This window comes from Lissotriton vulgaris, chromosome 8 (assembly GCF_964263255.1).
Source record: "Lissotriton vulgaris chromosome 8, aLisVul1.2, whole genome shotgun sequence".
NCBI classification, from domain to species: Eukaryota; Metazoa; Chordata; class Amphibia; order Caudata; family Salamandridae; genus Lissotriton; species Lissotriton vulgaris.
The window spans coordinates 1,329,325,210-1,329,352,826 of record NC_141696.1 but is presented as its reverse complement, the minus strand read 5'-3'; the positions used below and the strand labels follow the sequence as shown (position 1 = coordinate 1,329,352,826).

General features: G+C 42.3%; 1 protein-coding gene across 1 annotated transcript; it reads right to left on the bottom strand.

Annotated features, from left to right (window-relative positions):
- Positions 1 to 969: 969 nt before the first annotated feature.
- Positions 970 to 26,847, bottom strand: LOC147698678 (collagenase 3-like). Its single transcript, XM_086933485.1, has 6 exons — positions 26,718 to 26,847; positions 26,392 to 26,630; positions 25,724 to 25,872; positions 25,499 to 25,624; positions 20,206 to 20,367; positions 970 to 1,543 (listed from the first exon to the last, which is right to left on the bottom strand). The coding sequence occupies exons 1-6, from the start codon at positions 26,832 to 26,834 to the stop codon at positions 1,491 to 1,493; spliced, it is 846 nt and encodes a 281-aa protein (XP_086789611.1). The 5' UTR covers positions 26,835 to 26,847; the 3' UTR covers positions 970 to 1,490.
- Positions 26,848 to 27,617: the final 770 nt, after the last annotated feature.

Genomic DNA, 27,617 nt, shown 5'->3' with positions numbered 1-27,617 from the left:
GCCATGGGTTTGTGCGTTGAGGAGCTGTTTGACGTATCTAACGATTACACCTTTCAGGTAACAGCGTGAACAAGTATAACTTCCCTTTTCCAAGAGAGTCAGAAGCAGTGCAGCTATAAATCATTGTTTTGAGGTACTTGGGGCCTGAGTCTTAAACAAAGTTGCATCTTGAAAAATTACCTTTATCTTTGTAGTAAACGTATGCTCATTTTGGAAATCACAGAAAATTATACGAATGATTCTGAAAACCTGCAACCGTTGCCTATTCCTAGCAGTTGTTTTTTAATTCCCTGTGAATTGTGAATTGTTACCATACAATAGCGTATTCATATATGTAATTGAATCAAGATTAAGGGGCGCAAGTCCATCCGCGAGCCCTGAGTAGGAGGGTACGTCCGCATGGGCTGCGGCGTTCCCTCCTGTGCAATTAGGATGTGACCGCCTCCCTGGCGGTCACATCCTCTATGTTTAACATTGCAGCGGGTGCGGCTTCAAGCCGCACCCGCCGCAATATTAAAAATGCATACATTGCATTTGTATGCAGAAAGCACTGCGCGGTGCCTGCCGATTTCTGCATACAAATGCAGGGGGGTCCCATAGGTACCCCCATGGGCACCCTCCACCCCCCCCCCCCCCCCTTCACCAAGGGCCTCGCTACGGGCCCCCGAGGTGAAGATCCGTATGCTTTTCCACGGCGGAGAACCCGCCGCAGAAAAGCATTTTTTTCAAGCCATCCTAATGTGTCTGACTGTGTCTGAGAGACACCGCCACCATATTAGGGCTTTTCCGCCGCAGTTGTAAGCCAACCACGGCAGAAAAGCAGCGGATTGAAACCAAGACCCACCAGCTGTCCTAATGTGGCGGTGGGTCTTTGGTGGGTCCGCAGAGGATTTTCTGCATCCTCTGGGCCGGCGGTGGCTTCCGCCGGCCCAGAGGATGCGGAAAATCCTCCATCATAATCGGCCCCTAAGTGTTCAGGTGTACATGCATTTGCACCTGCTAAGTTTGTTGCTTAGCAGCAAAGCTTTTTTTTATCTCTGTGAAGAATTTCCTTCCCCTCCTATCACAAAAATGTTAGGTTCTCCCCTTAATTTCCACAACTGTTGTTTTGCCACTGCTGTTACTTCATAGCACTGAATACCCAGATTCAAGATCCAGCATTCATGCTAATGGTTTTCTATAACAGCATAGCCCTTGTAACTTACTGGCAGCTGCCTTATCACGTCATTTCGGCCTCCCTCACCCACCTGTGCTATTTATCACTCATTCAGTATTGAACTACGTGAAAGACTCCATCCTATTGCCCTGTCTAAAAGGCAATGCACCTCTAAGCCTATTTAAGACTAGAATTGTGCACTATTAGCGGGCGTGCTGTGGATAACATGAGGGGAGGTGAGAAATGAACTGTGGTCTGAAACAAGTTGCCTGTCTTCAAACATAATTATTTATCCACGTAAATCTGTTACTGCATCAATTGGCAATCCTGGTTCTCATCTCACCGGCTCTGTCTGAGGCGTGCAACCAACACTTGGATTCTTTGCTCCTACAACAAACAAACAAAAAATAGGCAATGAGACAATCCAGTTTAACACTATTAAATTCTCGCACATGTATATGACAGGCAAACCTTAGCTTTCTAATATATACTACATTTAATGATAACAGTCATCAAAATCAAAAAGTTCACTGTGGGGGAGGAGCCAAGATGGCGATGGGAACGGACGTGTAGTCTCTCGGCTCCCCGATCCTTTGTTCCTCTCGCCGAAATCCTGACCTTATCCTGCCACGGAACTCTAGCGAGGGGACGGGAACAGCGTGCTGAACTGACTGGTGCTCTCCCGACGTTCCTGCCTGCATGGAAGCCATTGCACAGCCGATTGAACTGCGGAGCTCATCTTACCCCCGAGACCGATACCCAGGCGGGGACGCTGACATGGCGGCTGCCGGAGCTGCCGAGGTTGCGGAGGCGGAGTGACCTTCGCGCCCTGACTGGCGCCTCTACCTGCTATTATCTACGCCTGCCCCTCACTTGTGCACGGTGTGCCTGCTGACCGGGAGCTTTCACGGGCGCCTCCACTGCCGAGATCTACAATAGAGGTACGCAGCGTCCCCCCATGATGGCGGATATTTAAACACCGCAGCTCCCCCTCAAGCCTGCTCCCGACCCGTTGTGTTCACCGGGGGGCTTCCATTACGGGTCGCCCACTGCTTGAGTATCCGCGCTGGGACACCTATCTGCATCCCTGTGTTCTGGGTGACACTCGCGCCCCCGCGCTTCCCCCGGTGGGGCTACTGCGATGGCTGATCCGGCTGCAATTATTGCAAACGCTGCCCCTGATGAGACCTGGACTGTGCTGAGGTCCCCTGGACACTGTCCTGACTGGGGAACCGCGCCTGCGATCGAGGCGAAGGTGAACCCCCCGGCGGCCCCAACTATCGGCTCCATTCTCGAGGCAATTCATGACTTTTGGGCAGAGATGCGTGTGAGCTTTCTATCGCTGAACGAGAAGCTTGGGGCTGCTACGCCCGGAGTGAATTGCACATTGCAGATCTGCCCCTCTCACTGGGATGCTTTGTCTGTCATTACTCCTGCCCAGGCTACATTGTTGCCAAGCGAGTGCTCTACCCTTCAGCTCCCCGGCAGTGTTGGCGGATGCGATTTGCTGCCTGTTTATTTCACCGGTGCTACAATGTTTTCGCCTCTACCAGAGCTCATGGTTTCCTTCGAGGCTTTGTTACCTTTGGTGATGGCGCCACAGACGCAGCAACTAGTTAGCCTGCTTGTCCGTGCTCATTTGACCTTGCTTCTGACTTTCATTCCTTCGCTGTCCAGGGAGCAACTGCTGGCGCTATCTAGCGGGGTACATGGAACTGGTCGAGGATGGACCCATCCATCTTGTTTTGGAACAACATCTCCCTGCCGAGAGCGGCCATCATGTCCCTTTGTTCGGCCCGTGTGGGCTGCCCTACGAGGGTCTTGGCTGAGGGGGCGAATACGAACTGGCCAGGGTTAGCGGACCTTTTTTTGGTAGACTGTGTCTTCCTGGCTGACTGAATCTCGGATTGAAACGGCTCCCTACATTGTGCGAGTGTAATTCTCCTTATGTTGTACGATGTTCGCAGCTCATTGTTTTTGCTGGTACACTTGAGGGACGGGATGAATAGACTTGTTAGGCGGGTGGGACCACGGGACGGGGCACCTTGATGTGCGTGCTGATAAGATGCGTCGTGTGATCTCTCCCTATTTATTTCGTACTGCATATTTTATATTCTTCCGGTGGCAAATAGGATGGGAGTTTCAGCATGGATGGGGTGTCCGAGAGACTTAGGGTTTGGTGGGCTCCTCCCCTCATTTCTTCTTTATTGGGAGTTATAGATTAGGATTGTCTGTTCTTTCTCCCTATATTTCAGAGGTTAAATTTTTTTTTCTTTCTTTCTCTTCTTAGGGATTTCCCTTTCTCTTTTTCCTTTGTCTATATTTCGGGTTCTTTAGTGGGCGACAGACACACTGCGGGGGGGGGGGTAGGCCGTAGCCTCTGCAATGATGTAGGGTGGGGGGAAGATTTTAGTTCTCATGTTGGTTTCTATGGGCCTTATTTTTATTATTTCTCTGCGCTTTTCTTACCTAATTCTGTTCTGGGTCCGGGATAGGGACATGGCGCGGAATTGCTAAACTGACGTCCTTGTTGTTTTACTCGTACCCGCCATACTGCCTGGAATGGCTTTCACGATTGGCTTCATGCGACGCTCTTACCTGCTCATGCTGTGAAGTAACTGTACGGACTCAGTTCTCCTTGATTTCTATTCTTCACTGTTATATATTTTAAGACCAAAAAACTATAAAATTAACCTTCAATGCTCCTGTTTCTCGGCGACACAAATCTGTCTAATGTACTGTTAATTGATTGCTGTTTTTACCCTGGTGCCGCTGAGGAATGGTATTGTTCGCTCTTGTGCTCAAACGTACTGTGGCCGGCCTGACGGTTGTGGGCCCGTATTTGTTATATTTTCATGCACAATAAAGGTTTACAAAAAAATAAAAAATAAAAAAATAAAAAGTTCACTGTGATGTTTCAATGAAGGTGTTACATCTCGGCGATGCAGCAAGCGCAAGGAAAGTGGTTTTATTTATTTAATTTTACACAACCCGTCGTCTGTACACTCCACCCCACCCTGCCCTGCCCCACAGCCTAGGGTGACCAACTGTTCGTAAATTTCACGGACCGCCCGTTATTTGAGCCTCTTGTCCGTTGTCTGTGAGACATTCTTTCACGGATACCTTTTGTCCGTAATTTTAGACATTGAAGCAAGCTCTCCCCCTGCAAATGGCCTGAGAGTTCTGTAACTTTCATTGGTCGCACTTCTGCTGTGAATTCAATGGCCTGCAGCAGCCCCTCCCCAACCTGGCACAGACTGCTCTTAGCCCAGTCTCATTCTGTATGTTGGCCTACGCAAATATAATAATTGATGGACAGAATGCAGAACAATGTCATACATTCACCCCAGCACAGAAATCTGGGCCTAAATCCATCGTTTTTTTGCGCACCATGCCATTCCATTTTGACCCAGCCATATGCAAATCAGTCTTGACCATGTGCCCAATGGGAACAGTCCAGCCAGAACTGCCAGGTCAGGTCCTCCCTGGACTGAAGGCAAGCATCCTAGGACCGGTTTCGGGGTTTCACCCCTCATCAGCCAGGATAGCTTGACTTCAGTGGCATGGAGAGCACAGGACTCACATCTGGGCATACCCGTCCATCTCGGAGTGACAAATGCAAAAAGAACAATTGATGGCCTAATTATCACATACAGAAGGATAATGAACCTCTCTGTGCAGTGATAGGATAACCTCAAAGGGCACCACAAGAGCCAAAGCGTACATAAACACCCTCTCTCCTCATACCACCCCCTCCAGTGTCAGTCTCTCATGGCTATAATATGCTCCACAACATCAGCAACAACTGTGCTGTTACCTGGAAGAGACAGAAATGCAAGTGAGGCGCAAAAACAGATGCTTAGTATCCGTTATCCATTTACACCCTGACCACACAACAGCAGTTCAAATAAGCACTAACAAGATGTCTGAATTGGCCTCCCTAATGGTGGAACTTGGGCATCTCAGCAGCTCTGACAAGTGAAGGGCGCCGTGGCACTTGATATCAGCAGTGCCAAATATCACCACCCGGCAGCATATACTAAAGCAAGTGCACAGTCACACTGTGAAATGTTGCAGTGCAAAGGTGCATTTTAGCAACATCAATGCAGCAACTCAGAAATTGAAAGCAGTGCCCTAAAAAAACAATGGCTACAAAAACTGCAGCTTTGTAACATCCCATTCAATAAGTGATTGAACTGGAGGTTGTATCTCAGTCGGTGGAGTTAGCAGAGTAGGGAGGGCGAAGTGGGACTCAAACTGTTTCCATCAGTCATATGAAATACCACAACAATACCTGGAAAGTTGCTCAAAGCTGCATGCTTACAGAGAAAACTGTGAAGTCCATGATTATCGCAACTTAACATGAACTTATTTTGACTTGTACTTATGTTGGTTGTCTATTTACATACTTATATACTATTGAGAGACCTCCTCTGATGTGTCTGTAAAACTTACCTTTTGTCTCGAATTTTTTACCTATTGTCCTGAATTTCTGTCCTGAATTTTTGTCCTGAATTTGGATCCTATGTACTGAATGTTTACGCTCACCGTCCAGAATTTGTACTCATGCCAGTTGGTCACCCTACCACAGCCCCATCACTCTAACCTGTGCAGGCTGCACCTGGTGGTGGCACTCTACTGAGGACTGGCACTCCTTTTTCTTTGTGAGTGTTCTTCTCAAACCCAGTCTTATGCCGTTGATATGATTCTAACCCTCAAAAAGGGATGGGAGGAATGCTTGCAAATAGTCTAACTGTGGCAATTGCTCAGGTGAGCATTCCAATCCATTGGGTTTTTGTCCTGCATGCCACCTCAGATTAGACTTCCCCATATGCAAATCAGCCTTGATTCTGCTCCAACAGATGCAGACAGCTAGAACTGCCAAGCCCGGTCCTCTCTGAACCCTAACACACGCATCCAAAGGCCGGTTTCAGCTTTTATGGGCCTCCTCAGTCAGGTGCACCTTGGTTCTAGTGACACAGTGAACACAGGCTCTCATGAGGGTATACCCATGGCCACTTAAACCATGACATCAAGCACACAAAAAGTGATAGATGGAATGTTTGCAAATAGTTTAACCACTAGCATCTGGCATCATTGGTCAGTTGATTATCTAGGTTAGCAGAGAGAAGGTTATTGCACTGTGATCCCTATAATAAAAATACCTTCCTCAGTTAACTAGTGTTTGCCTCTTTCCCCCGAAAGTAGTAAGTGTAAATTATTAGTAGCTTGCACTATGGAAGTGTGCAAACACACTTAAATATCTTCCCTGACAGGTAACACCAACATGCTGGTTAATGTTTGGGATTTACATTACTATAGGGTTAGCAAACTAAATCTCAGGCATTATTATTAAATAATTTGCTGCTACCTAAGTTAGAGGTCTTGTACTGAAGGTGAGCTACATGGTAATGTCCATTGTGCAGGTCATTAATGCAGTTAGAGCATACCAGTTGGGCCTAGGTGAATGCTCTAGCTTTTCTCCACCCATCACCCTCTATCTGAAAGATCTAATTTTCACAACATTTAAACTTAATCAGCAGCTCTGCCTGCTATTAACTCTACTCCTGATCAAACAGTCTTTCTCTGATAGTGGATTGTGCAGAATGAAGAAGGAAACCAATGTACTCATCACTGAAGCCACACGAGGGTTAAATAATCCATCCCACCATTTGTTCCTCCTCCTCCTCCAGGAGTAATGTCATTGAGTGATGGTAGAAGTCATGTGCATCAGTGTGCCATACTGTGACGGTAGGTTATTGCTAAAGATAAAGGACAGCAGAAAATGTTGGAGGTGCTCACCTTCTGCTGCAACTAATGACTGGGTAGCAAAGACACTGTGGAAGAGGGAACTTATGCATGGAGAAGACTGAAATCTCCTCAATCTATGCAGGAGTTCCTACAATGAAGGCACTTATTAACAGCTGGTGCATACATTCCAATGCAATCAGATTGTGCTGCTTTCTTCTAATCGTACCAGCACTGGAATTAAAAGCTCAACATTGCCAACTTCCATGTATCACACAGTGATTTCCAGTGGTCAGATTTACTGATGGTTCAAAATAGTTGCAAGCATCTTCATTCAAATAATTTTTTTCTAGTTGTTCTACCTATAGTTAACTTTTTCAAAACCAAAGAATGTATTTCTTTTTTGCTGCTCTGCTTCGATATTTATTGAGCAAAGCGTATCCTCCTAAACTTCAGGGCCCAGATTTACGTAACTGTGACACAATGAAACGCGGCATCCAAAGTTGCTGCTCTGCATTACATGACAGGGAGAGAGCCTGAGAGTATCATATCTACAGAGATATGGCACCCTCCTCCATCCTTCCAAGCGCCAGCGCATAATGAGGCAGTCGTCCACTCTGCACATAACTTTGCACCAAGGTGCAAGCATGTTTACATGTGTCTGGCATGGGCTTTGTACTGGAAGGGCTCCTTTCAGTACAAAATTCTAAGCCTAGACAGGCTGTAAAACTTTCCCCACTCTGTATGTATGCTGTACAGTGCAGCATACATGCAAAGTCGAAAAATAAATGAGAAATAAGTCTTTCTCCTTTTAACACCTGCTTTCAAGTTGTGTTATTTTTGGTGCAAAACTCTGTCTATGGTTGTTAGTAGATAAGGGTTTGCATCGAAACCCATAGGTGGTTAAAGAGGAATGTCAATGTACCACCCATGGGATGCCCCCTTGACAGAAAGGAGTGAAAAGCAGCATTACGTTGGTTTGTTAATCCCCAAAAATGATTGTGTGCCAGTCTGCTTTAAAAAAGTAATGCAAACCCCATCCTAAAACCTTTGTAAATCTGGGCACTTCTTTGAAAAGGAACCTTCGTATATTCTTTATATCTTTAACCTTTCAGAACTTTACTAAGCCTGGGCGGAGTTCAGGGAGTTCCACTATGCGGAGCTCCGCGAAGTGCATAAAAAACTATGTCCCCGCTATGCGGAGTGCAAGGTGCTTTTTCTGCACTATGCAATCATCGAGACGGCACCATGCACAGGGCTAGCGGGTGCTGCTTCCTTTCTACCGCTCGAGTAGATTTTTACCTGAGCTGCAGCTTTCTCAACGCAAACAGACAGTTTCTCAACGCGAGCAGTTGCGAACATGCGCGACCACTCGCAATGAGAAATCTGACTGCCCATGTTGAGAAATCATGCCTGGAGGTTGATTTTCCACTCGCGCACTCACCAACTTGATAGTGAAGATCGCGAATGAGGAAAAATCTCACCGGGAGGTAGATTTTCCTCCCTCGCGCACACCAACTTGACGCTGACGAATGCGAGCAAGGAAAAAACCTCTGCGAGCTCCACGTATCACGGAGTGCCGAAAACTCCGCAAGGGGAGCAGAGTTCACCAGCCAGACTTAAACTTTACATTTTAAAATCTTGGCAGTAAACGGAATCGAATTCTTGATTTGCAAGACCTCCCCGACCCCCAAAATATCTTCCTCTCTCAATGAACGTGACCTAGCCCAATAAGTCTTTCTCTTTCAATGAATAGAACTTTTCTCTCTTTCATTGGAGGAAGACTAGTTATACAGTGCATTTTGTTATGCTTCGTATTTTGACATTAAATGTCAGTGCCTTAGATAGAGTGGACAATGTCTGCCCCATTTGAAGGAAATAGGAATTATCGAAGAGGTAAATTCCTGGCTCTCCTCTTTACCGCAACGACGTTCACTATCTGTGGCATTACTACCATAATGCTTTCAAGCCAATGCTTTAAAGCCCATGCTACTGAGTGTGATGCCCCTCAGGTCTCTATATCTATATCTAGACCCAGGTGATAAGATCTTAGAGCTGTTTTGTGTTTTCATGTAGGAGGAACAATTGATGGACAGACTGCTGAACAATGTCAAACATTCACCTCCAGTACAGAGACCTGGGCCTAAATCCATAGTTTTTTTGCTCATCACGCTATTCCAGTTTCGACCAAGCCATTTGCAAATCAGTCTTGACCCTTTTCCCCATGGTCAAAGCCTGGCCTGAAAGGACGGACCAGATCCTCCCAGGACCAGAAAGAAGAATCCTGGGACCGGTTTTGGGGGTATCACTCCTCATCGGTCAGACTAGCCTGACTCCAGTGGCATGTTGAGCACGAGTACCAAGTATGGCCATACACGTCCCACTCGGGGTGACAAATGCAAAAAGAACAATTAATGGGCAGAATGCTAAACTATATCAAACATTTACCCCCCAGTACAGAGATTTAGCCCTAAATCCAATATTTTTTTGCTCACCATGCCATTCCAGTTTTGGATCCAGCCATATGCAATTCAGTCTTGAACCTGCTCCCCATGGGAACCGTCCAGCCCTAACTGCCAGGCCAGGTCCTACCCGGACCAAACACAAGCATCCATTTTTGTAACTTAGTTAAGTTTTAAGTATAAGCAATAGGCTTATACCTCTAGATCAATATTAGCCATTATAAGAAAGATTTTATGTGGAAATGCTGCAGTTTGGTGTTGCTTAACATTTTGAAGCTCTAGTCCATGAGAATCCCACTTTTTTCTCGATGCAAACCAAAGCCATCAACAAATTATAACAGAACTACAAGCGAGAATTTAGAGATGTAATTTTGTGTATTTTTTTATTTACCTATTTTCACATTATGTTGATGATAAAAGCTCATAAACAAGATAAGTTGCAGAAGGAGCTTTATTGGTACAACCATCAACAGCAGATCACAGCAACTGACTCTCAAGAAGAAAACATAACATTCTAATAATGATGTCAGGAAGGTAGAGTTGGTAGGGTTCCATTAAAGGGATAGTAACCACAACACATCCCCATACTAACATAAAAGAAAGAAAAGAAAGACAAAGCAAAATACAACAAAAAGCAAAAGAATGGATTAGGACATAACATAATCCTTAAATTTCCTAGGAACTTGTCTTGCCCTAGGAAGAAATCTTGAATTACCTAGGGCATTGCCTTGGCCAAAACCAAAAGAAGAAGATGTATGGCTGTGACAGTCATCAGTCAAAGAAGTACTATTAGAAGGATTTTTTAACTCAGTGTACTTTGCCAATCTAGACATGTTCCAAGTACAACCATTGTTTAAAGTCACAACATTCTTCCTAATAGCAGTAATGATGAAAGGACCACTGAAATTCGAAGTACCCTTGTGTCCATATTTTGGCTTTTTCACAAGAACACTATCACCTACATTCCATTTCTTGAATTTTACAGCCATCCTATCATCATAACGTTGTTTATACTTCCGTTGATATTCAGCCAACGCATCTCTCCTTCTCAACTCACACTCAACACTGTCATCACACACTCTCTCCGGAAGCCAAGCAGGATTGAGCATGGAATTAGCTAATCTCCCCCTTAAAGCTTCAAAAGGAGATTTTTGCATGATGGCATTTGGAACAGTGCGATGTGCCCACCAGGTCTCCCTCAACACACTACTGAAAGAAACCTTTGACTGCAAAGCCCTTTGCGCACAACTCTTAACAACCCTATTCATGCGCTCAGTAAGACCGTTCGCCTGAGGCGAATAAAGAGCTGTCTTCTGGTGAACAATCCCAAGATCCTTGAGGAAACCATCCATCTCACTGGAGGTAAATTGAACACCATTATCTGTAAGTAAATACTTAGGGATACCCTCTGAAACAAATACATCCTTCAGAAATTCAATAATAGCTCTAGAATTCACCATGCTCATACATTTAGAAATCACCCACTTAGAAGTGTAGTCCACAAGTAATACAATAAACCTCTCTTGTGAAGGCATGAGCTCAAAAGGACCAGCTATGTCTAGCCCCACCTTTGTCCAAACTGTAGTAGGGACCTCCACCGGAGAGAGAGGAGAATGACTCGTGGTATGTGACTTATCATTAGCAGCACATAAATGACAATCCTTCACAACAGCTTCCACCATCCGATCCATACTAGGCCACCAGTACCTCTCTCTGATACGAGCCTTGGTGAGATTCCTCCCAAGGTGTCCCTCATGAGCCAAGTTGACAACTTTCTCACGCAAATCATTTGGAGGTACTAATCTGTCCCCTCTTAGCAAGTTACCTTGACAAAATGTCAAATCATCTCTGACTGTCCAATAAGGTTTTAGATTAGCATCCAGTTGGTCAAACTTAGGCCACCTTTTCCTGATGATCTCTCTCAAAGACTGAAAAACGATATCATTAGCAACACCAACTGACCATTCATCCTTAGACAAGGAAGACTCCAGTACCCAGTTTATGCAGTCTAGATTACCAGAAAAACAATCACCTTCAATTGGCAACCTGGATAAGCAATCCTCAGGCTTGTTGTTTTGCCCAGGAATATACTGTACAGTAAAATAAATTCCTTCAGACCTTCACTCCATCTCTTTAATCTAGGCGTCATATGGTCACTCTGATGACAAGAAAATATCTGAACGAGAGGGCGATGATCCGATCTTACAATAAATGGAATGCCCCATAAAAAGAACTTGAAATGGTATACTGACCACAATACAGCCAAAGCATCTCTTTCAATGCAAGAATAATTCAATTCTGCATCCTTCAAGGCTCTCGAAGCAAAAGCTACCACAACCTCCTCTCCATTCACAATTTGGGAAAGTACGGCACCAAGACCTTTCAGACTGGCATCGGTAGTGACAATAGTTTTAAGTTTAGCATCAAAATGACCTAAAGTGGGCATTTTACCAATTTCAGTCTTAATCAAACGGAAAGCTTCCTCACAATCATCAGACCAAATGAATCGTACACCCTTCTTTAAGAGAGATCTAATGGGTTCAACAATGGTAGCAAAAGCTTTAACAAATTTGGAATAAAATTCCGCCATTCCCAAGAAAGACTTGGCCTGGTCCTTATCTTCAGGAGCTGGTGCCTTGACAATACTCTCAGCTAATTCTAACTTTGGTTGTATCCCCTTCCCAGAGATTACATGGCCAAGATAAGTAACTGACTCCAAACCAATTTGGCATTTCTCTTTCTTAACTGTGAGTCCCTTGTCAGATAATCTGTTTAACACCAATCTTAAAACAACATCATGCTCCTTGGCGTCCACTCCATACATCAAAATATCATCCTGGAAGAACATCACGTTATGAAGATCCCCAAGAACCATCTTCATGACTCTTTGAAAACAGGCAGCAGCCGAGGCTAAGCCAAAAGGCATTCTCAAGAGCCGATAAGCACCAAGGGGTGTGACAAAGGATGTTAGATGCCTAGACTCCTGATGTAAAACAATCTGATGGTATGCAGAGGAGAGATCAAGAACACTTAATATGTTCGCTCCCTTCAAAATACTAATAGACTCAGAGATATTTGGTAAGGGTTGTCGGTCAACCCAAATGCACTCATTTAAACCACACAAATCCACACACATCCTCACCGCTTTTCCGCCATCCTTGGGTGCCAAAACTATGGGACTTAACCATTCTGAGGACTCAATCTCTTCAATCACTCCTAATTTCAACAGTTTCTCAATCTCCAATCTCAAAGTTTCAACCATCATATTAGGGACTTTCCGAACCTTATGCACACACGGTTTAGCAGTTTTCTTAGGAACAATCTTGTGTTCAAATCCTTTTAAACATCCTAATGTGTCTGAAAAAACTTTAGGGAATTCAGAAAAAAATTTGTCAGAGTCAGAAACAGTGCTAATATTCTGAGAAGAAGAAGAAATCAAATCTTCCAAGAAAATGACTTGATCATGAGGATTTTTAGCACGAGGATTAAGGATTATACCAAAATCATGTTGATGTTTCCACCCAAGAAGATTGTCTCCCCTTACAGCCACATAAACTTTCCCAGTGATTTCTTTGCCTCTAAAAGAAATCTTTGCTACTTTATATCCTAAGATGTCAATTTTTGAACGACCATAACTTAAAGGGGCAATATCTGGAGGTAACAATGGAACATTTTCCAGACCAACAACTTCATCCCAAATTTTGTTACCTATTACAGTAAAAGGAGATCTTGAATCAGCCATAAGCTTGAACATATACCTGTCAATACCTATATCACAAAAAGGCATGATCACTTTTTCAGAATCAACATTTACAGAGTCAACATTTGTTCCAGTTACATTAGAAACAACCACAGTGCGAACAATGTCAGATACATTTTCACTAGACTCTTTCTTTTTGTTGGATTTACAGACACGAGCATAATGACCTTTACCCCCACAATTGTTGCAAATACTATCTCTTGCAAAACAGTTGGGATAGTTGGAAGTGTGAGAAAAACTACCACATCTGAAACAACGCAACCTTTGATTAGGAAATGAGCGCTGTTGTCGAGAGTCACGTTCTTTGGAAAAGGAAGTTTCTCTATTAAACAAAGGGCGAGTCTCTAGAGAACTTTTCTGCGATGATAAATTCTTTTGAGGCAATTTGTTCTTCACATTAGTCGAAACTTTGGCAACAAAATCAGGACACTCCTCTAAAAATTCATCTTCTTCAAGTCTATGTACAACATCCTGACTTTTCTTTTTAACTTCCACAGAATTAGCCTCTTCTTTATTTTTCCTAATTTCTTTAACCCAAGTGGAAGTATTTTCCATTCCTTCTACTATAGCCATAGCCTCTTTTAAGGAAGGGTTCTTAGATAATAACTTTTCTTGTACTCTCGTACTATTCGTACACCTTACGAGCTGATCTCTCACTAATGATTCAGCTAAATCCCCAAAATCACATGTGCGTGCAAGAGTCTTTAAAACAGCTACAAATGTGCCAACACGTTCAACTGGACCTTGTACACGAGTGAAAAATCTGTGGCGTTCTAAGGTAACATTAATCCTAGGACCAAAATAATTTTCTAGCATGGACATAGACATTTCAAAAATGTCAGAAGGTTCACCATCAGCACCACCCACAGGTATAGTGTCCATGCTATCATAGGTGTGCCTACCCTCAACTCCTAAATTATGCAATAAAATTGCTTGTTTCTGGCAGCCGAGAACTTTTCTCCACCAATTGCCACTAAGTAAGAATCAAAGAGATTCCGCCACCTTTTCCAAGGAAGAATGGGTTCCGCTTCCTCAGAAAGAAATGGTGGAGGTTGCGACATACTGGAAGTAGAAGTCATGTTGCACAAGTAAAGAAAATAACCAGAGTAAGTAAGAAAAAGGAAGGCTAAAAAATCACCTTTCAATTCACAATCAAAAAATAAATATGTATTGTCATGCACATCAAAGTGGTAGTCCAAAAATACACTGCTGTGTATATCAGCGTTGTTAATTTATATAAAATACGTTGCTGCACCTTAACGTTGTTTTAGTTACCAAGGATACACTGTCGTATGTATCAGCGTAGCAAAATTAAGTAAAATGCGCTGCCGTGCGCATCGGCGTAACTATGGTAACCAAGTGTTATTAAAGATGGCCGCTGTTTGCGTGGTGACGCTGCATGATGACGCAGCACGCGAGGTCAAAGTTCCACAATACGCGAGCAGGAGAGCGAGCACACAGGTGCTGCCACACATGCGCGATGGCACCCGCAGCTTGCCACACGCGATGCTTCACCATGGAGTTTCAAAGAAAAACAAAGTGTAACGGTAAGCGCCGAGCAGCTGAGCGCCGATACCTGTTTTCCACCACTTTGTTCATTTTCAAATTTGAGTGCGATGTCCAAAAGAGGCTCGATACTCTCCAATGTAGAATAAGGACGCAGCATAATTTCCGATGTCGTCCAAAACAAAGAGTAGAAGATAACAGTCAGCCAAATTTACATGCTCAGTCTTAGTCTAATCCAAGAAGGTGCAGATGAAAAAAAAAAATAAAGAGAGAGGTAAAACCAAGAAATGTCTGTAAGATATCAATCCAAATTGACCAAAACCAAATCCAATGTCCAAAGTGCAATCCAATACTCAAAAAAACGAGATTTGAGCAAATCCAAAGTCCAAAACGAAATCCAAAGGTAGGGGAGTTGATGGTTGTAGATGCTTGTCCCCAATCAAGCCTTGACTCTCGTCGCCAGTGATAAAAGCTCATAAACAAGATAAGTTGCAGAAGGAGCTTTATTGGTACAACCATCAACAGCAGATCACAGCAACTGACTCTCAAGAAGAAAACATAACATTCTAATAATGATGTCAGGAAGGTAGAGTTGGTAGGGTTCCATTAAAGGGATAGTAACCACAACAGTTGATTCTGAATTGCCTTTGTTAAATGTAAGTGATATAGCTGCATAAAGTCACATCTTATAATCTGCCCAGAAATTAACTTTCCTTTATTTCTATGTTGTATATAGTCTAGAAGTATTTTTAGCAACAAAAAAAATGTTTGTTGCTCATGGTGTGGTATCCCTACCAACCCAATAAACACAATCTGGTTAGGTCATAATACAGTTCAATCACAAGCTCTGTTTAACACCTATGATCTAAAGCTCGAGAAGTAAGCAGTTTCCCAAATAAATGTGTGTTAATTGTAGCGGTACCAAATAACATTAAATTTAAGCAAGAAACCAAATAAATTCCGAAAAATTAGGAAAAATGTAAGAATCAAAATAACACAAACATCTTCTAAAATTTATTAAGAGACCCGGAGATCTGGATTTGTATTGATTTTGAGCAACTAACACCAAATAAGAGCAGAGTGCCTACCAAAGTCAATGTTCATGGTAGCCCAGGACCTATCCACACTTTCAAGCCAGGGACAATTAGTGGGTCTCACCAGTCAGAATTTACTTTGGGATTGGTGAGTGCTCCTAAAAGTTGGCAGATTTTGTAGACGCCCGGGATGTTTCACTATTGTGATGAATTCTTCACCTCGCCTCTATCCCAATTTCTAATTCAGTTGTAGTCACTTTTTTGATTCACATCTTTCTTCAGTGGAGCAAAGCAGGAGGCTATAGCAACAAGGGCTTCACAGGTTCAGATACTCTTCTTCTGAATCAGTCCTGTGGAAGCCACAAATGTTGGATACAAAAGCACCAAACAGGACAAGCTGGAAAGGTATATTCAGCTATGTCGTTCTTTCCTTAAGGAGCTTAGCCACCTTGTCCTGGCCCTCCAAAAGTGTCTAGAAAGTCATCAAAGTCTACAGCCACTGGGTCATCGGGGCAGGCTTCAGTGCACTAGGAATCTCTCTAACAAAGGTTCTCCCAAGGTCCGGGCTAGTCTACTCACAAGACCCAACTACATTATCTTCAAAGGATGGATTTCTTTCTGCTCCTTTTGTTCCACTGTCAGCCCTAGTTGCAAGTGAAAATCAGGGTTTTTTCATGGTTCTTCCCAGCAATTCAGGAAGGCTTGCCTCTTCCTTTACCAGGTCCAGGAATGTTCTGAGGAGGTGGTAGTGAGTTGCCATTCCTATCTTGGACACTAGCCAGTGTTTAGAGAATTCTCTAGGACCAGTCCATTCCTACTTGAATTCTTACCAAAATCAAACACTTTTCAGATCTATCTCTTTCACATTACTGTAAACCTTCCACCAGTCCCTCTTTTAAGAGAACACCGGTTAGACTCCCCTCTCAAAACCTCTGATCCTTCTCCCAGATGCAGTCATATGAAACTGGTGGAACCCACCTTCCCCTTTGCACAGATGCTCCTGTGGGCAATGACAAATGTCTGGGACACTTCTGTAGTTGAAAATACTTCTATCACTTTCCCTCAGATTTGGGGTTTTCATGTGAAAGAGAATGCTATAGTTGTAGTGCTTTGTGATATCATTTGGTTCTGCTCCTCTCAGGTGGCTTATTCCAGTGAGTCAGTGTGTACGCTACAACTGGCTTTGAAAATGGCTACATTGTCCTCAATCTGGCAAACACTTAATGCTTTGCCGGGCTTTTTATGGAGTCACTGGAGAAAAGGCAGCCAGCAGTATGGCTTTAATTCAGGTTGGTTCTGTAGCAGCACAAATTGAAAAATAATTTGCCAACTTTCCACTGACGGGACAAAGTATTTAGTGTGTCCCGTTTTTCTACGTTTAAGAACCCAGCCCTTTAGACTTACATTAAGGTCAAGGGGTGCTACAAGGGACTTGATTTTGGGGGAAAATGCTCAGTTGGGAGTCGTATTTGAATTATCACACTCCAGTGTACCAATAAGATATCACATGTGGAGCAAAATAAAAAAACAAGAATCAATCACTGGAAGGAGAAAGATACACGGAGAAAAATGAAAATGTATTCATCAGAAATGTTATAAGTTCAGTAATGCAAATTCCAGTTAGAAATGTGGGGAGACAAATGAAAAAATCAATATGAGCAAAAAAGTAATGAACAGAGGTATAAGTCATGAAGACCATCATAACTGATGGCTCATCGAATATTATCGACTTTTTATGACTCATTCATGAATTGTGATGCATTTTTTATTTAACTGATTAGTACCAGGAAGGGGTACTACGCTCCATAAATGTTATTAGCATTACTTCTCTTGATACACGGGATAATTTGTAATATAACTGATGAGATAGTTTTTAATTTGTATATATAATAATTGAGTATTTACTGTTTTAATTTAGGTTTTTTTTACCAGCAATGAATGGTTTGGTCCTAATGATGGTCTTCATGACGGCAGCATTATAGATCGAAACGTCGACATTTTCATCATCTCCATCAACGCTGCACTGGCACAAACACACAACCATTGTTAATTAAGTTTTCTGGTTGTTTGTCATAACAAATTGGAGTTGATGTTTAGTTTTGAACTGATGTGTTTATGTTGCTTATACCTCTGTTCATTACTTTTTTGCTCATATTGATTTTTTCATTTGTCTCCCCACATTTCTAACTGTAATTTGCATTTCTGAACTTATAAAATTTCTGATGAATACATTTTCATTTTTCTCCGTGTATCTTTCTCCTTCCAGTGATTGATTCTTGTTTTTTATTTTGCTTCACATGTGATATCTTATTGGTACAATGGAGTGTGATAATTCAAATAAGACTCCCAACTGAGCATTTTCTCCCAAAATCAAGTCCCTTGTAGCACCCCTTGACCTTAATGATCTAGCGCCCAAGCCTACAAGGGTAAATTGGGTTTCCCCTGACATAATCACCTTTAGACTTACAGGCATAATCAGAGGTGACTTAACAAATATATAATGTAAAATGTTGTACATGCCATAGCACTTTTTTCTGCCATGTGTTACTGAAGTGTAGTTAAAAACGACATACTTGCTAGGACACAATGGTGTTCTCCAGACAGAATAAAGACAGTATTGCCTTTTCTCTCGATCCATACATTTTGGCCATATATGTGGGGGGAGTAAGTATACACCGCTGCCCACATATGATATTTACTTCCCCTCGCTGGTTCATTTCATGCACCAACTTACCACAGCCTTACTGGAAAGTTAAATAAGCAAATTTGATACAACCAGTTTAAAGTAAATGTTACGGGGTAAAGGTATACATGCTGTAAGAGTGAATATAATAGCATAATCCTACGATGCGCAAAACCAAGAAGACAAAGTGACAAAATATGTCATTCAAATGCTGTGAAGATGTACTTAATGTGCTGCATCCTCTTCCAAACTATGCAGTATTAATGTATATCAAAATCTTAGAAAGGGGGGCGAAATGGGCATTGTTTCCTCCCACTATTTAACTATAACAAGAATGTATTTATTTATTTATAACGTTTTATTTAGTGTGGACATGACTCTAGAGGGTAACAGTGCACTTTACATTTCGATACATTAGAAGTTTGAAGAGGTAATATACATACATTCGATTTAAGAGGTAGATGTGATAACATATATTGATAACAGTAAAGTATGATTTAAAGTCTTAGGATGTGAATTTGTTCATTAGAAACATTTTCACTTATTTTTTTAATGAGGAGGAGAAAGAAATCCTGCGTACATCTGGTGGTAAGGAGTTCCAAATCTTCAGTGGGATATAGAATAGAATAGGAAGAAAGCCTAGAGGAGTCTATAAGCTTAGGGGCTTTAGCAGTGACAAGGAAGAAGCATTATGTAAACACTGTCCTGGAACTCTGCACACCCACAGATCTGCATTAGAAATGTGAAAATGGATTCTAGGTCCTGCAATTAGAGGGCTGGACTTTGCATATGTATTTGGTGACAAGGGCTGGTGGCCACCCATGCTATTGCCTGATGAGAGGTGTGCATAAACAAGTCTCAGCTACTGTGGGTTTGTGAGGTTTGCTCTCAGCTTCCAGGAGGCTGGGGTAGGTGGATGGATTAGGTAGAGGTCCTCTTGAGAGCCTAGGGAAGGGCTCTAGTGATCCTGCGTTCTGCCATCTGTCATAACAACATTGTAGCTGTCAAAAGGTACCCATGATTGACCAGTGAATATAATTTATTCCAGCAACCTAGCGCTAGCCTTGGTATCTGTGTTTTGCAATATATATGTTTACAGTATAAAAGTTATTGGCGGAAGGAGCACACCTTAAACATGGATCCTTAGTTTTGCAATGAGTCACAGAAGAGGGTGATGTAGGCTCATAAGTTCATACCAAACATGAGTAAAAGATACAACGTTGGTGTGTTTTACAAGACAATACAAATTAGATGATCTCATTTCTAAAAGCTTATTCTTTATTTTCTTGTTTCATGTGATGTAAAAACCACAGCCAACGTGTGGTTACTCATGGTGGTATGAACTTATGAGACTACATCACCCTCTTTTGTGATGCATTGCAAAACTAAGAATTCATGCTTAAGGTGTGCTTCTTTTCTAATAACTTATATTCATGCTTATGTAGGTCTTTTTAAGACGGTTGGCCCGGGGGGGAGAGAGGGAGCACCCTTTGGACTCTTTTGGAAACTATACAGAGTGCAGGAATATATACCACAAACACTCTTTCTTCTTTTTGTTAACATACGTTTGCAGAATGTTTGATGGAGCTGTCATTCTCTTTCTCTGTCAGACCTGGCCACCTTGAGAGGCGCATGAATAGCTGGAGAAGCCCAGAAGGGTGCACAACAGCACCCACCATGTAGCAATGACAGCAGAACTAAGTATAGGTAGGACCCCTCTGGCCTTTTTAAATTTTTGTAAAACTGTGGACACACCCAGTGAAATTGATGAATTTCACTGGGTGTGTTTTAGGATAAATATGCAAACATTGAAATAAACACAATACTTAATGAACACACATATTCATGCTAGATACCATATAAAGCTTGGATTCCTTGCAAATCATCGTCAGAAAGAGAGAAGTCTGCTGATCCAGAAAATGAGTACACAGGGTACATCAGGGCTTCTGGGTTCCTGGAGTGATCCAGCCCCAGCACATGGCCAAACTCATGGGCTGCTACAGCAAATATATTGTATCCTGCAATAGAGTAAAACAACAGCATGAAACAATGTCTGCACTCTTATATAGACATTTTGAGCAGTAGCACATATCAAGCCCATATCCGGCCAAGCGGTGTTATCCTTGTTTACACCCAATTACAGAACTCTCTCTTGGGGGCATATGTAGCTAATTTCCATTTTGCAATTCCCAAATAGCGATTTTTAAGGAATCGCTATTTGAGAATAGCAAAATGGAATGTAGGTAAAAATTCGCAATTTTTTGCGAATCTCTAACATTCCTTAATTGTGATTAGCAAATTGCAAATCGCAATTAAGGAATGAGTGTCCAATTCATTCCTATGGGCTGAGAGACCCATAGGAATGAATGGGGATACATTCTCAAATTGCGATTTTCTATGAGAAAATCGCAATTCGAGAATCGCAATTCCAAGGGTGCCAGGGTGTCCAAAGGACACCTGTTGCACTCCTGGAATGTGCCGGTAAGTACTTGTAGCGCACATACATGCCCTAAGGGCATGTCTGTGCGCCACATGGCACTTTGAATTTTTTTTAAAAATGCATTTTTTAAGGAATTTGCAAAATACCATTTACTTGAAGTAGGTGGTATTTTGCGATTCCTTATGCAAAATTCGCAATTTTTAAAGCACCCCTACATACCATTTAAAGCTATAAGCAAAATAAGGAATCACAATTTTTGCGATTCCTTATTTTGCTAAGTGGCACCTACATATCAAAATTCCGTTTGCGATTCTCAAACGCCGAAATTCACCAAATTTCGGCGTTTGCGGATCGCAAACGGCTACCTACATATGCACCTTAGTCCTTGTGCCTAGTAATGACCAGAAATGTCCCTTTTCTTTATTATCTAAAATCATATGCCACCTCCTTACACCTGAAAGGGAAAAAAGTAAATACTATGTGCAACCTAGTTCATAAGCATGTTGCTAATTTTAAAAAGAGGAGGAAGTAATTACATACTTCAGGCCTGTTGACAAACAAAAATGTTATTGAAATTGCCTCCAATTAGGTAATAAAAAAATACATGGAGCCAGTTAAAGCCTCTGAATGGCCCAGATTAAACCAGTTTTACCGACCATCCATAGAGTCACTGGAGTATCCTTTCCCCTTCATGAAAAATGTAAATATTTGATAAGAATGCATTTTTGGAGTATGTAAAGTAGTACTCCTGTAGTCGTTCTACAGACTCTTATATGCCATTGGGAATTTGCCCCAAAACATTTTTAAAATGGAATATAAATAGAAAGGACTGTGCCCTCTTTGCACTTTTACTATTATGGAATGTTTCAGGGCCTATTCTGAAGGCTTGTAACAGTTTGTTTAAAAGTACTCCCGTAGTGCTACTTCCTGTCCTCATAAATCAGCCAAACGTGTCTCCAGTAATAATTAATATTGTCATGAATATGATCTGCTAAATATAACCACCATTCATACGTTTAAACAGATGTATGTTAGAATATCTTACACAGAAATATAATAGCTATAAATATATTGTCCTAAATATAATTTTAAAAAATATTGTCCCATGCAGTATTGATTTTCTTGTATTAATTCAAATTGGGCAATAGTTCTGTAGAAGATAATTCGGGCACAATAATTACATCAGATGATATTCCGGCAATGACATTTTGGTGCCAACCAAATAGATGGGCCCTGCCACTGTCATAAATACTTAAACACAAGTGATGTCTCCCAATATATGTGAGGTAGACAATACATCCTTCCCTGAGGTGGGATTCTAAACAGGTTCTAACATTTCACAACCCTACAGCTGTATCCAGCTACAGCCCAATGTATTACTTTTTCAAATTATTCCTAAAATCACAGAAATAGATGCTACCTTAAAGGTATTTGTCCATCTAAAAAAAGACAATGGGCCCGATTCACAGAACTAACTAAGACACAATCCTAAACTTACTACCATTGACTCATTTTGGTATTCACAGAAGGCACTTACTCATCAATGAGTAAGTGCTTTTAGTGAATACCAAAATGAGTAAGTTCCTTCTGTGAATACCAAAATTGTAGTAAGTTTAGTATTTTATTTTGTTAGTTCTGTGAATCGGGCCCAATGTATTTGCAATGACCACACAAGGATTTGGTTACACCTGAACACAGAAAATGTTATCATCTATGCTATCAAATGTGTCCTGAATGACATGTTCCAAGGGCTAGGCAAGAACACTAGTGGTGGTGGTATTATACACGTCAGGCGGTAATAATTAGATGTGCAAAGGGAAAGATAAAGAAAGGTAAGGTGTCACAGTGTAAAAAAGAAGGGGTGGAACAAAGAAAATGTTGGGTTATACCTACTGAATTAGTTGTATTAATAAATAACGATTGGAATTCAATAGGTAACTGATTTAAACTCGAAAAACATGGTTTGCAGAGCGAGAGGAAATCCATGAATGTTTTTGGAGCATGACCTGTCTGAGTTTATTTTGGTCGCAAATTACAGCAAATGGGAAATACATTTACAATAAATCTGCTCTTCACCCTTCACCAGTCATTTACAACTCTTCCTGGAAGGACTGTGGTATTGCACATCCGAGCTTGTAAGCTGCTCCTGCACGAGATCCCGATTATTCCCCCATGCAATCTATGTGCAGGTAGTAGACTCACTTCAGAAACAAAGCGGTACATTTACTGAAAAAAGTGGCACAACGCAGCACAGCAAACAAAGTTGCTTCTATGTGCTGGGGAGACAGAGCAGTGCAGAGCCACAGCTACGATGATATGGTGATGCGGATTTCTTCCCCAGTGCTGGTTCTCCTTAAGTCTGCCTTATCACCCTGCACACACCTTTGCCCTATAATACAATGATGTGTGATTGATGTCTAGCATATGTTTTGTACCGGAAGTGTATCCTTCCAACATAAAATACTATGCTTCTAATCGGCTTAAAACCTTTCACACTTTGAATGTGTGCAGTACACATGCATCACACTTGCAATGTCTAAACACTGTCAGCTAGGGGACCTCATTCCGCCCCACCTGAAGAACTCACTATGTTTCAAACACAAGTTGCCCACCTCTAACAACCAGCTACCAATTGGTCATACATTGGATATATTTAGACACAGTCGAGAGGCAACGTAGTAGTGTACGCATAAGAAAAGTAGCAATTTAAACTGCAGGAGACAATAAGACGAGTAGGTCTTTTGCATGTGTTTGTCTTTTTTTAATTGTGTTTCTCTTCAGAAGATATCATCAAACGCAGCTAGAGTGTTTCACCTTGTTACAGACTTCCTGAGTGCGGAAATGTATATAGCAGCATTGTTGGCATTTCTCAGTCTGTGCAGGGGAGCAGCCCAGATTGTGCTGGGAGACACTGCGATCACCCACCCACTGTGACTGAGGGGAATTCACTGCACCAAATACAGAACGGTATTTTGGCACAACAGGTGCATTTCGCATGTTATTGATAGCACTGGATAATTCCGGTTCTTCACAGTGAAGTGCAGAAAGGAGAAGTGGCGCCCACTCTTTTAGCAACACTTTGGCTGATACACCTATGCACCCCAGAGGACGTGTCGATATAGCTTATTGTACTTGTTGGGCATGTAGGGCAAAGGGCAGCAGGACTAGAAGAGGTATACTCATTGGAAAATCCTCTGGGGAACAACCCTGATAAACGACTAAAGTCCGAACCAAAACATTATCCAGTTGGCTAATTTGGGGATCACCAAACCTGTAGCAGGATAATAATTTGATAGCATTTACACACTATGAGCTACTTCCCTACATTGCACAGTCTGCTACACACTGATGAAATCCCATGTACAATATCCAGCTTGTTAGAAACTGGGTCTCTAGTTGGCAGAAGTATGGAGCCTGTCCAAGTGGGAACCACAATCCTAGTCAAGGTAAGTCACAACACAATCTTAAATAAATATCCTTTGCCCACCCTCTGGTAGCTTGGCATGAAGCAGGCAGGCTTAACTTAAAAGGCAATGTGTAAAGAATTTGTGCAATAACTCCTACAGTCCTGATGAAAGCCCATGTACATTATCCAGCTCAACCCCTGAAGTACCCATGCTTACACAGATGATTTGGAGCGCTATTCCCATTCATTCCTATGGGCTTTGAAGCCCATAGGAATGATTAGGCATTACCGATTCGGTATTTACCGAATCGGTAATTAATGAATTCACAGGGGTGTCACTTTGACACCCTCTGGCACCCCCAAAATAGGCACAGGTGCCATATGGCGGGCATACCTGCCCTAAGGGCGGGTCTGCCTGTCACATGACATAGGTGTGCATGCACACATGTGCATGCACACCGGAATCGGTATTTTACCATCAAATTGGTTTTGATGGTAAAATACCGATTCGTTAAGGCTCCTGGGACTCTGAAGAGTCCCACCTACATATGGGTGGCTTCAAATTGGTAAATTTACCGATGTTTTATTTTACCGATTCGGTAAAATATTGCCCCCTACATGCCAAATCTTGTAAACCGGTCGGTAACGGCCGAAAATACCGATTTTCGGCCGTTACCGACCGACCTACATCTGGCCCCTAGTCACCAGGTAGATTACCTTAGGCCTCCTTGAGGCCCAAAGAATGGAGCTACACATTATGCAGTGGAAAGGGACTGCATCACCCGAATGTATGCAAATGAGAAAGGTCACGGAGGTTCGATGCAGGAAAACAGACAGACAAGTGGCAGACATCTACTCTAAAATATAGGCTGCCAAACTCTCAACATCACAGAAACAGATCCCTACAAAAATGTTGGCTTGTTCTAAATTCTCAGATCTATTGAGAGTCACTTTCCACCATTTATGGGACTGGGTTAATTTTCTATTCTAATTGTAATCTTTGTTTATTTGGAGACACATTTTTTTGATAGTTGGTTTATGCCCAGATGAAGTTAATGGAGGGAGACATAATACAAGGTTGAGATTTTCGGACTCTATAGTTCTAGTAGATAGTTTCACAGAAGCTGTTTTTCAGTCAACATGTTCCCGCGTGATACTCGCTGCCCGTGCTGTGTCTTCCCAGATGGTGGATGTAGGGTTAAGATGGCCCTATGAGATGGTTAGCTCAAGATCTGACACTGATGCTACAGTCTTCATGTACCTAATCTGGCGACAGTGTTTCTCATTTTTGAACAATGCATACCTGTAGTAGTATTTGTCCAGGTTTCGTCTTCATCAAAATGGGCGTCCCCGCCAATATATTGTCCCGGTGGGAAGGCATGGGCAAGTATTCCAGAAGGCCCATCAAAAGGGAAGAAGTCCCCATGTTCTGAAAGCAAAACATGGATGTTTGCATTATACATGGTACTGTGGTGTAGCCTACAACAAACCTTGTCAAACACACAAAAGCAGTGCTTGTTCACTGTACCCAAAGAGCCGAAGGAGATCATGATGTCGGCAACACCGCTCTCAATTTGGACGAACTCTAGATTTGTCACGTCTGCCCACACCTTGAAGGCTTCTTGCATTGCTAGATCCACCGTGGCCTGTGGCAGATCTGGGGTGTAATTCATCAGTCTATGAAATGGACCAAAGAAGATTGAAAACCTATGACTTACTTTCTACAAAGTGAAAATCCTATAGTAAGTCATCACATTACACTTGAAATGACAAGTAAGCACGCAAGATAATAGGTCAGGACTAGATATGGTGTACAGATTACATTGCACAAATGTGAAGCTTGCACTGAAATAGTAGATTTAGCAGCACCTCTGAGGCAAATGATATTGCCTCTTTGTGCCTCAATTCCCTTTCCTGGCAAAATTTGGAAACACTTAGATGAAATTCAGCTCATAGGAAATATGATACAGGAAAAAAATCATTGCATAAAAGGTAATAAAGAGCCCTTTATTTCTGTGCCTACTGCCAACAGAAATTTGCAAAAAATTGTGATGTAGAGCGCTGCATGTAACAATGCCAATGTTAGAAGTATCTGTATACCTGCAACACCTGAACTAAATTGTATTCTGCCCAATTTAAACAAAATACCTGACACTGTACTCAACAAAACAGACAACTAAGAGCTTCTTTTTTCACCTGTACGTTAAGTTGGCTGTGGGCCACCTCAAATTCCTAGGGAACAAGTTGTACTCTGCCACATCGGGGACACCACATCTCGGCTGCCGCATGAGGTTCAGTGTTTCTGGGTCCAAGTGGCCAGTCGCCACCAAGCCAAAGAAAGACTGCATTTCCTGCAATTCTGGCGTCAGAGGGTCGGTACTCCTCTTCTGTACACCTGACTTCACGGGTCTCTGGTAGAAGGTGTTGAGATAATTCTGGAAGTAGAGTGGGCCTCGTTTAGGAAAAAAAGAGGTCCCTTTGTTATGCAACCAGAACAACCATGGGCTGGATCAGTGCCTTACCTTTGCTAAGTGTAGGTCACTTTCTCTAAAAGAGGCCGGCTGTGTAGTGGTGGGCGAAGGGAGAGGAAATGCTCGTGCCAGGCTCCACAGAAGGAAGGGTAGTGCCAGCTGCATCATGTCTGAGCCTGGATTCTAGTGACCTGTTTAGTTGTACTTCACTGTTGGTGTGTTTTCTTTTATAGAATAAAAACGTGTGGGCGCTTGGTTAAGCTCTTATCTTGTTGAAACTTTCAACTTCCTTCTCTCCAAGGACACAACATCAGTTATCATCTTGTTCTTTTGCAAGAAGCAAAACACATGGGGGTATGTAAATTAGGTTTTAAAAACATCTGCCTGAATGATAATGCCTTTCATAGACACGCTTGGATCTTCATGACTCAGCCATTTGGACTAATCACTGAGGTCATTAACTTTCAGTGTGCTGTCAGAGTCAGCACTGAGAACGTCATCTCGTGCTCTAAGGTCAGAAGTGTTTCTGGCATCCAAATTGTAGTATAGACCATTAATTCTTAAATACTAAACTGATCAGAATCCAGCAACGTAAACACACATGACCTGAAAGTCTGCCATTGTTTGCTGTAGGTGATGTGAACTTATTTTCATTGACTATGGTGAAAGCAAGTTGCTCTAGTCTCTAAATACAGATACATTGCAATTTTTATCATGCCTGTGTTTTTCATGTTTTATGATTTATCAAACCATTTACATTATGGCAATGCACCACCATCATTGGATTTGAACTACATGTTCCAGAAACATTTGAAGAGGGACAAGCTCTACATTTTTAAAGGTCAAACACCTTTAAGGGACCACACATCTTACTGGCTGCTGACATAGCCTAGCATCATGTCGATAATCCAACATAATGTCAATCAGATTCCAAAAATGGAAACGTCTTAG